We start from the raw sequence: 15282 nt of genomic DNA on the forward strand, positions 1-15282 counted from the left end.
GCTACTCTTGTCTTTGTTGTCGTTTGTTGCTTGTTGCTGCATGAAGTTTACAGCATGACTGAGCCAGAGAGAGAGACTGTGATTCTGCTCTGTGTCAATAAAGGTTTAAAGGACAATTTGTTTGTTTACTATTCATTTGCTGGATTTTATTTCCCAGTGTATGTTTAATACTGCATGGTTGTAAATGCTTCTGTACATGATGTTAATAAAGTTTGAAAAGAAGGGGAAAGATACATTATAAAACCAAAGTATAAAACTGAACTTTGTAGTTTGTTGAACTATTTTTAGATGTAATACAAAAAATATTTAATATATATCTTCACTCTATTCTGGGAGACTTATATTTTGAAGTAGGTAATTTCTTATTCTGAAAGACTACCGGAAGCCAAAAGCAACAACAGAACCACATCAGAAGAAGAAGAAGAACACTACCGGAAGCCGGTGTGCAGCGGTTGAAAACAGTCCGGGTTTATGGCTGAATGAAGTGAGAGAGCACGGATATTTTCTGGATTAAACCTTCGTTTTACAGGTAGGAAATAATGAATATTTAAATTTCATATCGATATGGCTGTTTGTTTTCTGGTTGATGTCTGAAACCAGCGACTTCTCACCGGTTTTCACCCTGAAGCGGATGAATTTCGTGCTAACGAGGTAGCATCGATCTGGCTAACGAGTAGTAAGCATGTAAGTAAAGTGATGGTTTGTGTTTTTAATGTTCTGGTTCTTTCTCATCCAGTTTATTTTATCTCATGATAAAGTCAACACCTGTGAGTGGACATTTAATGTTAAATATTGAAAGTTTGATTCAGTTTTCTGACATTCTCTAAATTAGATGAATCGATAATGAGAATAATCCCCAGCTGAAGCTGAGTGACTGACTTCACTTTGAGGGACTGTGGATGAGAATATGTGAGAAATGAGATTTAGAGACACAGTTCCTTACGCTGTTAAAATAATGAATAATACCAGAGTAAACACGTGTGAACGACTGAACAACAACTTTTTCGACCACAACAAACAAACCTCAAATATTCAGTTTACAGTGACAACGAAAAGCAGCAAATCTCTGAAATCTGAGCATCTTTGACTTTCATTTCAATATTTTTGTTTGAAAAATGACTGAAACGATGAATCAATAAGCAATTGATTGACAAATATGTTTAACAGCCTTTGTTCTGGAGACATCAGTTAATATCAGTTAATGTTAAATTGACCTGATTCTGTGTTTTCGGGTGTAAGCAGCTGCAGAATCAGCAGGAAGTCATGGCTCACATCACTATCAACCAGTACCTGCAGCAGGTAACCTCTGACCTTTCACCTTATTCACCTGACTGTTGTAGAGTAACAGGTGGAGTCAGTGCGCTCATTCTTCCTTGGTGGTTCTCCTGCAGGTTTACGAGGCCATCGACAACCACGAGGGTTCGTTCTGCGCTGAGCTGCTCTCCTTCAAACACCCTCATGTCGCCAACCCACGGCTCCAGGTGAGGCTCCTCCCACTCACGTACATGCACCCAGTGTTGCTAGGATATGGTCTCACCTGTGTGTGTGTGTGTGTGTGTGTGTGTGTGTGTGTGTGTTTCAGCTTGCCAGTCCAGAAGACAAGTGTCAGCAGGTTCTGGAGCCGCCGTACGATGAGATGGTCGCAGCTCACCTCAGGTAGGACGGACAGGAAGCTCATCAGTGCAGCAGCAAGGAGCTCTGGAAGCTCCCAGCTGCTTTAATATGACGTTTACTGGCTGTACCATTACATTAAGTTGAAGTGTGTGTGTGTGTGTGTGTGTGTGTGTGTGTGTGTGTGTGTGTGTGTGTGTGTGTTACAGGTGTACCTATGCAGTGGCCAATCATGACTTTGTTGAAGCCTACAAGTTCCAGACGCTCGTTGTTCAATATCCTTCATGATACACATACACACACACACACACACACACACACACATACACACACACACACAAACACATACACACACACACACAAACACACACTAGAAAACACACATGATATCATCTTTGTCCATCAACCAATCAGCAGCCAATAATTGATCAGTCCTTCTCCTTGACCTGTCACATCCTTCCTGAGGGCCTTCCAGTCCCACAAAGAGGAGAACTGGTGAGTCCAGACGCAAAGAGTCAAACATAACAAGATAAAACTGAAGCTGAGACGAACACGGCGACAGTGAATGCAGCATTATTAATCACAGTTGGTTTGTACTTTCAGGGCTCTGTCGGTGATGTTCGCTGTCACTCTGGATCTCAGGATATTTGCCAACAATGTAAGAAACTTTCTGTCTGACTTTTCAGCAAACAGGGAAAAATATAATCTATACTGGAGTGTGTGTGTGTGTGTGTGTGTGTGTGTGTGTGTGTGTGTGTGTGTGTGTGTGTGTGTGTGTGTGTGTGTTCAGGCGGAGCAGCAGCTGCAGAAAAAGGGTAAAGGTCAACCTAGTGAGATGTTGGAGAAAGCAGCAGAGCAGCTGATGAGCTGCTTCAGAGTGTGTGCCAGCGACAAGTCAGTACAACACACACACACACACACAACACACACACACACTGTGTACATCTATACAGACACAGCTTTAGGCGGAGGATCATGTGTTCTACATGGAGCAGTGAAACAGTTTTCATTGGTGCAGTCGTGCCGGGATCGAGGACTCGAAGAAGTGGGGGATGATGTTTCTGAGCAACCAGCTCTTCAAGATCTACTTCAAGGTCTGAGCTCACTGTGGACCCGTCCATCATTAGTGGTTGAACTCTGAAGTTCACTTGTAGGGCAACTTTGACTGTACTGATCCTTGATTGGTTATTGTTTGTGTGCTGCAGATCAATAAGCTGCACCTGTGTAAGCCTCTGATCAGAGCCATCGACAGCTCCAACCTGAAGAACGACTACAGCCCAGCTCAGAAAGTCACCTACAAATACTACGTGGGCCGCAAAGCCATGTTCGACAGCGACTTCAAACCAGGTCAGACTAGACTCCAGTAACACTGTAGTACTACTGCAGTACTACTGCAGTACTACTGCAGTACTGTTACTGCATTGAAGTGTGGTTTTGTGTCTGTAGCGGAGGAGTTCCTGTCGTACGCCTTCGACCACTGTCATCGCTCCAGTCAGAAGAACAAGAGGATGATTCTCATCTACCTGCTGCCGGTCAAGATGCTGCTGGTTAGAGACTCACCTGTTCACACCTGAGTTCACACACAGTTTACACCAGTTTACGTCTGTGTTATATCTGGTACAATGAGTTGACACCGGTTCAGGTCCCAGTACTCCCAGTATGACGGCAGGTTGTTTCCGGTGTTCCAGGGTCACATGCCGACTCATCAGCTGCTGAGGAAATACGACCTGATGCAGTTCGCCGACGTCACCAAAGCTGTGAGGTAAGCAGAGGTTCTTGAAGTAGTAACACAGGAAGTGACATCACGCAGTCAGGTGACCTGTTTCTGTGTTTGTCAGTGAGGGGAACCTGCTGCTACTGAACGAAGCTCTGTCCAAACACGAGACCTTCTTCATCCGCTGCGGGATCTTCCTCATCCTGGAGAAGCTGAAGATCATCACCTACAGGAACCTCTTCAAGAAAGTGTGAGTGAGGCTGAGCCGCCGCCGCTCGACCGCTTCCCTTCTTTATTCATTATATATAATTATTATTTGTTTACGTCATGTTCTTTGGCCCCGTGTTTTAGACATCACATATTCTGCCCTCATGGTAAAGACATTGTGTTGTGACCTGAAGGATTTGATGCCCAGTTTTGGCCCCTATGTTTCTGACACCAGTTTGAGCGCCATGTTTTTGGCCCTGGGTCTGTTCCTGAAGGACCGACCCCTGTCTCTGACCCCTGACCTCCAGCTGACCTCTGTGTGCAGGTACCTGCTGCTGAGGACACACCAGCTGCCTCTGGACGCCTTCCTGGTCTCTCTGAGGATGATGCAGGTGGAGGACGTCGACATCGACGAGGTGCAGTGTATCCTGGCCAACCTCATCTACATGGTGAGCACACACACACACACACTCACACACACACAGACACACACACCTGATGTGGAGTCAGAGACAGGAAGCAGTCGTGTTTAAACCTGTTTATTCTGTTTCCTGTCAGGGTCACATCAAAGGTTACATCTCCCATCAGCACCAGAAGCTCGTTGTCAGTAAACAGAATCCATTCCCTCCTCTCTCCTCAGTCTCCTAAACTACGTTACCCACAATCCCCCCTGGCTGTGCCGCTCCACAGCCCCCCCTCCCCGGAAACTTTTCCCATTCAATTCACTCTTTTTTTATTTTGTACTGTAAAAAATGTCGAATAAAACAGATGCTGGTTTGTACAGTTGTGTATCTGATGGATTATTGAACCATTGATCAGTTATTGATTTATCAGGTTCAGTCGTTCCCTGGAGCCTTCGGACCGTTTCACCTGCAGCGCCACACGCTGAGTTTTTAATGCATTTATTCAGCAGCTTCATTTACATTTACACACTTCACACACAGGAAATGACTCGACTTTAGCAAAAGCTTCATCGTTTTATTTCTTGACATTTTAAATAAATGCAGGATGTCGGCGCAGGAACCAAGAACCAGGACTGAAATCAAACTCGTTAAATCTCAGAGCGTCTGACGAGCAGACAGGAAATCGTTCATAAAAGTGAAGAAAGTTAAAGGTCTACTAAGAGTTTAAAAGGTGGCGGCGGAAGGCGGGTCGTTAGCGAGTCTCAGGATACTGGTTGACTTGGGGGGTCATGTGATCCTCGGCCACCTCCAGTCTCGGTCTGATCCAGCTCAAGTAGCGGGAAAGTTTGGTGAACACGTAGCTGCCGTCGTCGCAGCCTGCGGATGATGACATCAGCAACCCGGTCAGATACGCCGTGCCCTGCTCCACCGTGGCAACGGGCGACCCCAGCAACAGATCGCCACATCCCCTGCTGCCGACCTCTGACCTCAAGCCGCTGACAGATACTGAGGGCTTCTGGTTTGAGCTGTGGCTGTTTTCATTTTCTTGGTTGGGCGTCCGCCGGGCGCCGCTCTGACCGCTCTGGTCACTGTGGGTTTGATTCCGGCCGCTGTGTCCACTCCGCCTCCTCCGCGCCACACCGCTGGGTCTCTCCTGGGCTCCATTTTGATTCCCTACAGGTCTGTTGTGCGTCCTCATGCAGAACATTTTGTTGCTGAGCGGATGCGAGACGTTCATCTGGCTGCGACACTCGTCCAGCGTCATGTAGACCAGGTCCTGGTTCGGTCCGCTCCTCCGTCTCCCCGTGATGCCCGTCCTCCCAGAATGCATCAGGATGTTTTCGCTGAAGTCCTTGTTGGGCAGGCAGAGGTGGATGAGGGTGGGGCTGAAGGTCAAGGGGCGGGACAGCCCGAGGAGCGCGAGGTTGTCGTGGTGGTGATCTGAACGGAAACGATCATGGACATACAGAGCCCGCACACGGACCGCCACCTTGTCGTTGCCTAGGAGACAAGACAGAAGACGTCAAAATAATATCCTTCAGTGGGCTTTTATTGTGAAAAGAGATTTTCAATGTCACAATAAAAGTCCACAGTGAATATCGCATCAAATTTCATAATTTAAAAAAAAAAACCAACAGATAGAAAGTCGAGACGAGTGTCATTCAAACGCAGTGTGCGGCCAAAAGTATGTGGACAGTTAGTGACATGTCTTGAGTTGTTCCTCCATGTGACTTCTCCACATTAGGCACATTTATTGTCCACATACTTTTGGCCGTGGATTGTGTTCATAGTATCTGGTGAATGAAGGTCCGTACCAGCGACCACATACAAGTTGGAGGGCTGGAGGTCGGACCCTGAGTCCAGGAAGAGGCAGCGAGCGGCGGTCAGGACAGAGCGTCGACCCAGCACCACGCCAGCACATATTTCCACCCCCCTACTGTTCAGCAGGGACACCTGGAGAGGGAAAACAAACACGCATCAGGAGCTTCAATGTTAAGGTACACACACACACACACACACACACACACACACACACTCACCTGTTTGTGACCAATGCTTCAGGTTTTACAGTCTAACTGAAACACCTGCTGTTAGTCACTGTGATTGGATGATAGCTATTCTGGGTGAGCTTTGATTGGCTGAGAGGGTCTTACCTGCCAGGGACAGTGTCCATGGCGACACATTGACGTAGTTGTGTTGAACTTGGCAGGAAGTCTTCCACAGGGAAAGTCCACTGAGGACACAAAGACCAGTTTGTACTGGTTTGGTAAATGTGGTAATTTTGGTGTTTTTGAAGGTGTGTGTGTGTGTGTGTGTGTGTGTGTGTGTGTGTGTGTGTGTGTGTGTGTGTGTGTGTGTGTGTGTGTGGGTCAGACCTTCAGGCAGACAGCTCCGTTTGTCGGCCTGTAGTTTGAATCCCGGCATGCAGGAGCAGGTGAAGGAGTAGTGGGAGGCGGTGCACAGCTGGTGACAAGCTGTCGGACCGTCGGTCGGACACTCTGCGATTTCTGCAACAGTGACATCACACTTAAAGCGACGCGCCGACAGTTCTGAACGTTTCGGACATGTGCCATAAACAAATGTGTTGCCATGGATACGACAAATTAAAAAATCTATTAATGACTCATCTCCAAAAAGCACATCAGAGGACTCAGTACACCATGACTCTTAGAGGTAAGCCCCTGAACGCACCACGAGCACCACGCCCCTCCATGTGGGCGGGGCTAGCGTCGCTGTGGGTGTGGACCAACCTGGTGGCACAAAGGACGGTCGTACTACTCGTTTCTTCACACTCAGTTCACACGCTGGTCCGAAGTGGGGGGGGGGGCAGGAGCACAGGAACCCCCCCACTTTGTCAGTGCAGTTCCCTCCATTGAGGCAGGGGTTGGACTCGCACTGGTCCCCGTCTGATGGACACCAGGAAATAAACAATTACATCAAATAAAATACATAATTCATATTTTTTATATAATGACAATTAATTATAATGATTTTATTATTCAATTATTTAATTATTATGTTAGAACTTAATAATGCTGTTGTGATTATGATGAGTCATAATTTACAAAATCAGGATAAACTAAGTCATGATTACTATTTCTACTTATTGTATTTATTGCACATTAAACTATAATTGTGACATGTAAAACAGTATTATTCTTATATATAATGTATAAAATTAAATAAATAAATAAATATTTCTAATAATAATAATAATATGAAAAAAGAAATGAAAAATAATGAAAATAAAACAGCTATAAAAAAGACACATTTATACATTTTTATTATATTTGTTTATTATTAAACTGCTTTTTTTGGTGTTTGGACAATTTTAAATATATTTTTGCTGTTTTTGTGATTTAATCTGATTAATAAAAGACATTGACACTGAAGAAAACTCACCGTAGTAAACGGTCCAGAAGGCCGTCTGTGGAAACAAACACAAGTTACAACCAGAACCAGAACCAAATTTTCATCTTCATGATAAGATCATAATTAGTGAGTGACCGTCTTCTCGTAGTCTTCGAAGCATTCCCGCGCCTCCTCGAAGCTGCACAGCTCCTCGTAACACTCCCTCTCCAGGTTCCCCGGCAGGATCTCCTCCACCAAGAACATGTTGGCCCGTTTGGACCTGAGGAACACGGCGTGGGCCTGCGGAGCCTGGCGAAACACTGACCACACCACCACGGTAAGCTGGGACCGGAGCACAGCTCAACACACTGTATTTACATGAAACACCACAGATCCCCACAGTGCACTCCCACTGCTCCAGTACTGTGATGATGATGATGATGATGATGATGATGATGACGGGTCATAAGTCAAAATATTCAACTGTCTCATCATTTGATTTAATTACAGTTTTATTACGGCATCTAATCCTGTTTATTATCACAACTATAGTTTGATATTTCATGTCATATTCATCATTTACTGTTTTCATTTTCATTCAATAAATAATTATGATTCAGTAAATTGTAACTATGACAAACTGAGTTACGCTTATATGATAATTACTAACCCTAATTAAACTGAGTCATCCTTATTGCAATGTACTTCTAACTTTAACATAATAATTCATAATTCTGACACATTTGTCTATAAGTTGTAATTATAACATCCTGGGTCATAATTATGATTTAGAAAGTCATACTTATAATAAATCATAATAGATTAGTTTATTATTGCACACGCCATAATGATTCCTTTGATGATTGATGATAATGAAATAAACACATCTATAAAATATCTACATATAATGAACAAATATGATATAATGATTAATAATTATGAAATATGATCTATAAAATACTTACAATATAAATTGTCCATATCCACATAATTTTTACTTTAATAATAAATAAATAAAACAAGTCATAATTCACACAGGAGGTTGTGATTATGTTATAATGTGTAATGATAGTGAAACGCTATGTTTGTATTATTTATGTTATTTGACATATTTGATTATATTTATACAGAAAGTAATAATCACTTAATGAGCTGTTCTCCACACTGACTCTGACCTTCTGTAATTATGACTCATTAAGTGATTTACTGAGTCACGATTCAAACACTCATTATATAAAACTGATTCATATATTTGACATATGAAGTCATAAGTTATTGATTAGAAAATGATTGTTTCTGATTCATGAATCAAATGAGGAAACGTGACAAACTAGATGATACTGAGAATGTAATGAAACCTTTTGGTGTTTCAGTCGGATTGAGTGAAGCAGGTTAAACAGAACTGAAAGACGGTCGACCGCACTGACTATAAACCTGCTGTCACTAACGGCAAACACAGCAGGGGTCAGAGGTCAGAGGTCTTACCTTCTCCTTGGCTGAAGACCTGAAGGAAACAGGCAAGGAGGTGAAGAGACAGAACAGACGCTCGACAACAAGCCGACATGATGCTGACCGCCATGACACTGACTCAACTGCAAACACACACCCGCACAAACACACACACGCATACACACCGATGAGTCACAACCGATTCCTTATACAAGATCAATCATTTTAGAAATTAAATATAATAAAAAAATGAACCACATTTGTTTTTCTACATACATGTGTGTTTTCCATATTCTGATTAGAACAGAAAAATGGGGAAAAGGATTTCCGACGGAAATTTGATGGAATATAAAACTGATTGCAGGCTCACTTCAGCTGCAGTTACACACATTTTTTAAATCTTTTGTCTTTTTACAGGAGTCAGACTTTCAGTTGTGTTTCCATGAAGAGTTAAACTTTAAAAAACAGTGTGTTCCTGCAGTGGACTCTGTTCTCTCTCTCCAGGCCTCAACCTGCACAAAACAAGCAGCAGCTTCGACCTCTGAAACTTCAACAAGCAGTTCATTTGTTTGTTGGAGGTAAACAAGGGGAGGATTTCATCACTGGGATTAATCATTTAAAATGACACTGGGATATTTCATGATCAGGAAATAATCAGAACATGAAGAAAAAGAAATATGGACACGGTGCTGGTGGAGTTAGGAGATGAAATCATTCTTAAAGATGATGTTCCCGAGCAGTAATCGAGTTTCTGACACACTTATCAATACTAAAAATACCAATATTACAATTTGACAATTGAATCATAAGTCAAGGTCCACTTACTAGTTTCTTATGATGCTTTCAAACCATTTCTCACAATCTGGAGTTGATGGAGCCTCCTTCAGTCAAACTGCTATTTCCAGATTGGCTGTAAATGACTATGATAATGAATATGATAACTATATCCATGAAACTATAGTTTTCTCAATTGATCGATTGTTTTCTCTGAAAGATATCAGAAAACATTGAAATGTGCCTGTTAAAGTCCCGTCAGTATTTTAGTTTAATTCAAATAAAAACTCCAGGCATCAGATTATTCTTGTGATGTTTCTTTATTTGCTTCAAATTCAGCTCAAAAGCTCATTTCTGGCAGCAACTGATACAAAAATACATGAACACAGACATTGATTTAACACAAATCTTTAAAGTGTTTTTTATTTTCAGTTCCTCCTGCTCCAAGTCGCACACAGACCCGTTTTTAATAATACTAATCAGCAAAGTGTTTTTCATTATTCTTCATCAGCTGTACTCAAACTCGACTCCAGATGAGTGATCGTCTACTCAGTGTCAGTTGTTGTGTTTACAGACGGGAAAAAACAATCATTTATTGCAGCTTTAACAAAAAAATGTAAAGGGCCGGGAACAGAACCCAGAGGAACTCCCCAGCTTAGTACTGATGATTCTGAGTCTGCTGGATGTGGAAGTCGGAGTAACATGATAATATGTTCAAATTTATAACATTTTGTTCGGCTGCCCCCAAGTCGTTAAAAAACAATTAATACAACTTAAATACAACAGGGTTAATGTTAAATTATCAAATGTTTTCTGAGTTTCTTTGGCTGAACTGTGACTGTTTCCAGTCTCAAAGGTAAAATAGATGAATACATGAGAGGTACAAAGTGTGGCTGATCTCAGCAAGGAGATCCAGAGATCGCCGTCTTACAGATACAGCCTCTTGATGGGTCCGTGGTGCCTCTTCGCCCTGCTGCCGTGGTTTTTGGGCATCAGCCTTGCTAAGCCCTCCCGGATCCAGGGGATGAACTTGGACACCTGGGTGTAGATGCCGTATTTGCCTTTACGTGCGCAACCTTCGCCCCAGCTCACAATGCCAGTGACAAAATAGGTGTTACTGTAGCGGGTGACGTGCGGCCCGCCGCTATCGCCTTGGCAAGCGTCCTTGGCTTCTAGTTTGTATCCTGCGCAGAACATGCGGGCGGAAATGCGCAGTCGGGTGGATTCGATGCAGGTGTGCCGATCCACGTAGGGAACTGTGAGGCGTTGTAAGATGGTGGACGCCTGCCGACCCTCACCGAGACGGCCAAAACCACTGACCAGGCCGTCTTGCTGTCGCATCAGGACCTGCAAGAGGAGTTCAGACATGGAACGAGTTATTAAGTGTTAATTAATCATCAACTACCTGTCCCCCTGTTTCTAGTCTATGCTAAGTTACGCTAACCGGCTGCTAGCTGTAGCTTCCTATTGAACAGACTTGAGTGGGATCAAAGAGTGTTTCTCAAAGTTAGTTTACAGTAAACGTGTTTAAATTGGTTTTAAAGTTTCACCTTTTCAGCAAACTCTGGCTGAGGTAAGCAGGCTGGCAGGATGAACCTGGAGAACTTGATGGGGCGGGTTAATTTGATGAGAGCGATGTCGTTGTGGTAGGTGTCCGGTCTGTAGTTTTTGTGCGCGACAATAGTTTCCACAAAGTGGGTCGCTTCATTCCCGTGATCAACCAACGTGTCGAACTCACCTGAACAGAAATTATAAATATTTTACCAACATTTGAAGTGTGATACATGATTTTTTTTTTTTGTTTAAAACACACCGACTATAAACACCGCTGATGGTGGTAATTGGTCAGTCACACGTACCGAGCTTGATGTACATGTAGCGTGATTGGTTCAAGCAGTGGGCGGCGGTCAGGATGATGTATTCGTTGAGGATGGTTCCTCCGCAGAACCCAGTGTCGTCTTCGTTCAGGAGGAGAGCCTACGAAGACCAGATGGGAGCAGAAAACAGTTTGTGATGGACTCCCAGGTGTCCACGTATAAACAATAATAGACAATGTAGTGTTTGTAATGTCTGTACCTGCCATGGACAATCTCCTGGTGGACAGTCCTGTCCGTTGACGATGCGGGTGTTTCCTGCCATTTCAGAGGGGATCGTCTCCTCGAAAATGGTGTATTTAGGGACAAATTTGTCTTCGATGTCGCTGCTGTTGGTGTTGGTCTCGAGGTCTGTCATGTTCAAACCAGTCGTGTTCACCCCTGTTGTGTTCTGTCGCTCGTACCTGAAAACAGTCCGGGTGGGTGAGGAGTGGATGGCACCACACTTGTAGGTCTCTGCAAGAGTTGATGTGAGGTTCAGATGTCAGGGTCTGTACACTGAAGACTGATAATTGAAAGAACCATCTTGGCTGTTTTTGGGGACCAGTCAAAGACCATGGAGATCTGAGACTCTTACGGTTGGACTTGCAGGATTTATCATCTGATCCCAGGAAATATCCGTCAGCACAGGAGCACTGAACCTTTCCGTAGACCACTTTGCAGAAATGATCACAGCCGCCATTTTTGGTCTCACAGAGCTCAGGAATAACTGCGAAGACATAGAGAACACTGCCAAAACCAGGGGACAACTCTGTCTCCAGACAAGAATATCAATACTGGACACTTGTGGAAAACCCTGGAATATACTGAATGATATTTTTGGTCTCTACAGTACTTGGCATGGCAGGTCCAGCACAGTAAGGGAAGGGAAAGATTGTGCTAATGGTTAATCAAAGGCAAACATCAGTGGCAGGAGCTTGCTTTTTACATCATGACATTTAGAACATAGTAGTTCCTGCGTTGGCATTGGATGTAAATTGAGAGAAATCATCTAATAAGGAAGTACTTCCTGGGAAAACCAGGCTGGGCAACAGCACCTGAACACCTCTCCATGACGTCTGGATGAAGTCACAGAAACCAACGTTTTGAACACTGGAAGCAGGAGACCTTACGCTCAACTCACAGGATTGTTCCATTACCCAGAAGAATCTCATGCCTCTGTGTTGAGTGACATTGCTGGATCTGAACTGTCCAAAGCGACTGTTTCTTTACCAATCTCACAGTTGATGCCCTGGTACCCGGTCTGACAGTAGCAGGTGTAGCCGCCGATCCCGTCTTTGCAATGTCCTCTATGAACACAGGGCATCGACTCGCACGCGTCGCCATCTGCAGGACAAACAAAGGAGGTTCAATCGGCAGAAAATCTCACATGCACAAACTCTGACATCTAGTGGTGAAAAGTGTTACAGCACTCTCCAGTTTGGCCGCTGTTACAGCGCCTCTTTTAATTTGGCTCATCTGTTCGTAGAAAAACTCGTAGAACAACTTACCGTAGTATATGTTCCAGAATTCAGTCTGAGAAAGAAAAGAGAGCGAGAATGAAATCGAGGAGAACAACTTAAAACCTGATGAGTCTCAGTAAAGGAAGGTTAACGGGCTAATGTTTGTCCTTTGTGGAGTTCAGGTGCAGATCTGAAACCTAAACCAAAAGATTTTACTTTTTTACGATTACGATTTTGTTTGCTGCCAAGTTAGCCATCAGTAAATAACATACACTGAGAAATAGCTGCAATGCTAACTGTTCCTCAAACCACAATCTGTTGTTTTTACATTTCTATTTCTATTTCTTTTCATCTGGTAAAGAAGGCGACAGATGAGGTTCCAGTTCTCTGTATCTGTCTGTCTCTAACACTTGTAATGATGGGTGTGTTTGTTGTGTCGTTGCAGGTTAATACAGTTTTCTCGGTGTCTTCGAAGATCTCTCGCGCCTCCTCCTGGTCGCAGCGCTCCTCCACACACTCCCTTTCCATGTTGCCTTGTTTAACCTCCTCTAAGAAGCTGTTGGCTCGTCTCCGCCGGGTCAGAACCTGATTGGCCGCCTTGTTCTCCAAGAAAACTGGAGGCAGAGCAGAAGAATAAAGTCAGATGAATGTTTCAACAGTCAGCTCAGCATACCCCAACCCTACTGCACTTGAGTTGCATTGTGGGTATTGTAGGCAGCAGGTTTTGTGTGGAATAAAAAAGACAATATCTCTATTTAAATGTTATATTAATATTTACAAGACTTTAGGAAGCTGTAGCTTTTTCTTGCCTCTGAAAATGTGGACGGATGATTTTAGAGAAACTGCAGAACCATCTGTGGAGCTGCGATAATTAATCAATTAATGGATTTTTTACATTATATCCGACTAAGTGCGAAAAAAATATTCTTATTGACAGTGAAAATAACGGTTATTTGCAGCATTTTAACAACAGAAAGAAAAGACCAATCAGAGCCCAGCAAGTGGTTTGTTTGTCCAATCAGATGCAAGAAAGCTTGAACACAAGTGGGTGAAGGGAGAAACAACGTCATCATGTCGCGTGTCTCCATTAGCAGGACGGCTGTCATGTTGACATCACACACAACATACTAAACACACAAAATGGGTCGGGGTCAGGGGTCAAGTGTCACCTGCCGGCCACTAATCAACCCCCCCACCCCCCAACACACTGACTCAGCTCCTCTTCACCCTGCTTTAACTCCGTGTTCTTGTCACTGGTTGTCTATAAAGGTTGAGTCTGGATCATGGCGGACGTACCGTGAGCGGCGGTCATGTGGAGCAGCAGGAGCGCGAGGGACAGTCGGTGAAACATGGCCCCGGGTGGTGGTGATGGTGAGTTCGGCTGGAGAGACCTCAGTGTGCTGAGTGGAAGTAATGGAGTCTGAATGTGGAGAGAGGGAGAGAGAGAGGACGGGCGGTAGAGAGGGCATTGACCTGTAAGGAGGGAGGGAGAGAGAGAGGAGGGGGAGGAAGGGGTGTCGACATGTTTATACTGCACCCATCAGAGTGGGCGGGGTTTATCCACAACACTGACTTTCACTGATAAAAAGCTGCAACACTGTATCCATGAAGTCAACTACAAGTCCCAGGGTGCACTGCTGGAAGAAACACCCAATCATAGCTTCAAGAAATGACGTCACAAGGGGTGGACTGCCAGCCGGGCCCCCAGAGGCCCCGGGTTCATCCGGCCCTGGTGCTAACGCCTTCATATTATTCACAAACATTTTCTTCATCATCGTCTTCATTGGCTAGATTCTCACTCAGGCTCCACCCACCTGGAGCCTTCTTCACGTCAACAAACAGAAACATCAGATCTCCATCTTCTTCTTCTCCTCCTTCTTCTGTGGTTTAATGGCAGCGAATGGAGACTGAGCTCCACCAGCTGTTTATGTCCATCAACCAGTCGACTCACAACTCAGACTGAAATACAGCAGATCTCACACACACTCTTCTTCATCATCATCATCATCATGGTGTACATGCTGGTACGAGGAAGGTGCAGGAATGTGTTGGCTGATTTCCTCTGGCAGAAGAAGGGAGGGGTGGGGGCTGGGGGGGGGGTTTACAGTAAATGGTGAGTCACAGTGTTCAGAGGACTGAGACGTCCACAGTCCAAACTGATCAATATTTACGCTGATCAGCTTCACACACACACACACACACACACACACACACACACACACACACACACACACACACACCAGAAGCAGCGCTGAGGAGGAACCCCTGAGCTCATTTTAGTATCGGCTCCTTTTTCAGTGTCAAAGATGATTAACTAACATCTGATGAGTTTGTATTTTCAAAATAAAGTTTAAGGTCAAGTGTGTCTAAATTGATTAGTTTGATTGGTACCAGTCACGCACATAGATTCCATCTTTGCAAATAACTTTTGTTTTTGTTGAAATTTGTTTGTTTGT

At 44.1% G+C, this 15282-nt stretch overlaps 4 protein-coding genes across 8 annotated transcripts in view; 2 read left to right on the forward strand and 2 right to left on the reverse strand.

The window, feature by feature from the left end:
• Positions 1-116, forward strand: part of LOC130165445 (T-box transcription factor TBX19-like) — an 11348-nt gene extending 11232 nt beyond the window's left edge. The window contains exon 9 of the mRNA XM_056370744.1: positions 1-116. This exon is cut by the window's left edge and continues 1071 nt beyond it. The gene's annotated coding sequence lies outside the window, so the exon portion shown is untranslated.
• Positions 117-422: 306 nt separating this feature from the next.
• Positions 423-4313, forward strand: pcid2 (PCI domain containing 2). Of its 5 annotated transcripts, none has more exons than XM_056370747.1 (16): positions 447-529; positions 629-684; positions 1243-1299; positions 1392-1481; positions 1583-1656; positions 1821-1886; positions 2065-2106; positions 2215-2269; positions 2402-2505; positions 2630-2705; positions 2817-2958; positions 3058-3158; positions 3300-3373; positions 3450-3575; positions 3858-3981; positions 4091-4313. In XM_056370747.1, the coding sequence occupies exons 3-16, from the start codon at positions 1264-1266 to the stop codon at positions 4178-4180; spliced, it is 1200 nt and encodes a 399-aa protein (XP_056226722.1). In that variant the 5' UTR covers positions 447-529; positions 629-684; positions 1243-1263; the 3' UTR covers positions 4181-4313. The 5 variants fall into 5 exon arrangements, with proteins under 5 accessions (XP_056226721.1, XP_056226723.1, XP_056226722.1 ...); XM_056370750.1 differs by having other exon boundaries at positions 469-529; positions 1240-1299; XM_056370746.1 differs by lacking the exon at positions 629-684 and having other exon boundaries at positions 423-529.
• prozb (protein Z, vitamin K-dependent plasma glycoprotein b) lies at positions 4056-9168 on the reverse strand. Its single transcript, XM_056370732.1, has 9 exons — positions 9013-9168; positions 8773-8879; positions 7444-7607; positions 7339-7363; positions 6687-6842; positions 6312-6443; positions 6090-6169; positions 5751-5889; positions 4056-5436 (listed from the first exon to the last, which is right to left on the reverse strand). Exons 2-9 carry the CDS (start codon positions 8864-8866, stop codon positions 4688-4690), a joined length of 1539 nt encoding a protein of 512 aa, XP_056226707.1. The 5' UTR covers positions 8867-8879; positions 9013-9168; the 3' UTR covers positions 4056-4687.
• A 643-nt stretch (positions 9169-9811) lies between these two features.
• Positions 9812-14689, reverse strand: f10 (coagulation factor X). Its single transcript, XM_056370722.1, has 10 exons — positions 14641-14689; positions 14123-14299; positions 13280-13440; positions 12875-12899; positions 12597-12710; positions 11962-12093; positions 11587-11840; positions 11370-11487; positions 11061-11248; positions 9812-10857 (listed from the first exon to the last, which is right to left on the reverse strand). Exons 1-10 carry the CDS (start codon positions 14672-14674, stop codon positions 10438-10440), a joined length of 1623 nt encoding a protein of 540 aa, XP_056226697.1. The 5' UTR covers positions 14675-14689; the 3' UTR covers positions 9812-10437.
• Positions 14690-15282: the final 593 nt, after the last annotated feature.

This window comes from Seriola aureovittata, chromosome 24, assembly GCF_021018895.1.
Source record: "Seriola aureovittata isolate HTS-2021-v1 ecotype China chromosome 24, ASM2101889v1, whole genome shotgun sequence".
NCBI classification, from domain to species: Eukaryota; Metazoa; Chordata; class Actinopteri; order Carangiformes; family Carangidae; genus Seriola; species Seriola aureovittata.

Bases quoted from the DNA above. Each gene is read 5' to 3' on its own strand.
- prozb (XM_056370732.1), bottom strand. From the start codon at position 8,866: ATGGCGGTCAGCATCATGTCGGCTTGTTGTCGAGCGTCTGTTCTGTCT. The intron at 7,364-7,443 runs GTCACTCACTAA...TTGTTTCCACAG, and splicing joins TCGAAGACTACGAGAAGACG to ACGGCCTTCTGGACCGTTTA. The intron at 6,170-6,311 runs GTCTGACCCACA...TTGTGTCCTCAG, and splicing joins ACGGAGCTGTCTGCCTGAAG to TGGACTTTCCCTGTGGAAGA.
- pcid2 (XM_056370746.1), top strand. From the start codon at position 1,264: ATGGCTCACATCACTATCAACCAGTACCTGCAGCAG. The intron at 2,506-2,629 runs GTCAGTACAACA...TCATTGGTGCAG, and splicing joins AGAGTGTGTGCCAGCGACAA to TCGTGCCGGGATCGAGGACT. The intron at 3,374-3,449 runs GTAAGCAGAGGT...TGTGTTTGTCAG, and splicing joins GACGTCACCAAAGCTGTGAG to TGAGGGGAACCTGCTGCTAC.
- f10 (XM_056370722.1), bottom strand. From the start codon at position 14,674: ATGTTTCTGTTTGTTGACGTGAAGAAGGCTCCAG. The intron at 14,300-14,640 runs GTGGGTGGAGCC...CCCTCCTTACAG, and splicing joins TGACGTGAAGAAGGCTCCAG to GTCAATGCCCTCTCTACCGC. The intron at 11,488-11,586 runs GTACAGACATTA...TGGTCTTCGTAG, and splicing joins CAGGAGATTGTCCATGGCAG to GCTCTCCTCCTGAACGAAGA.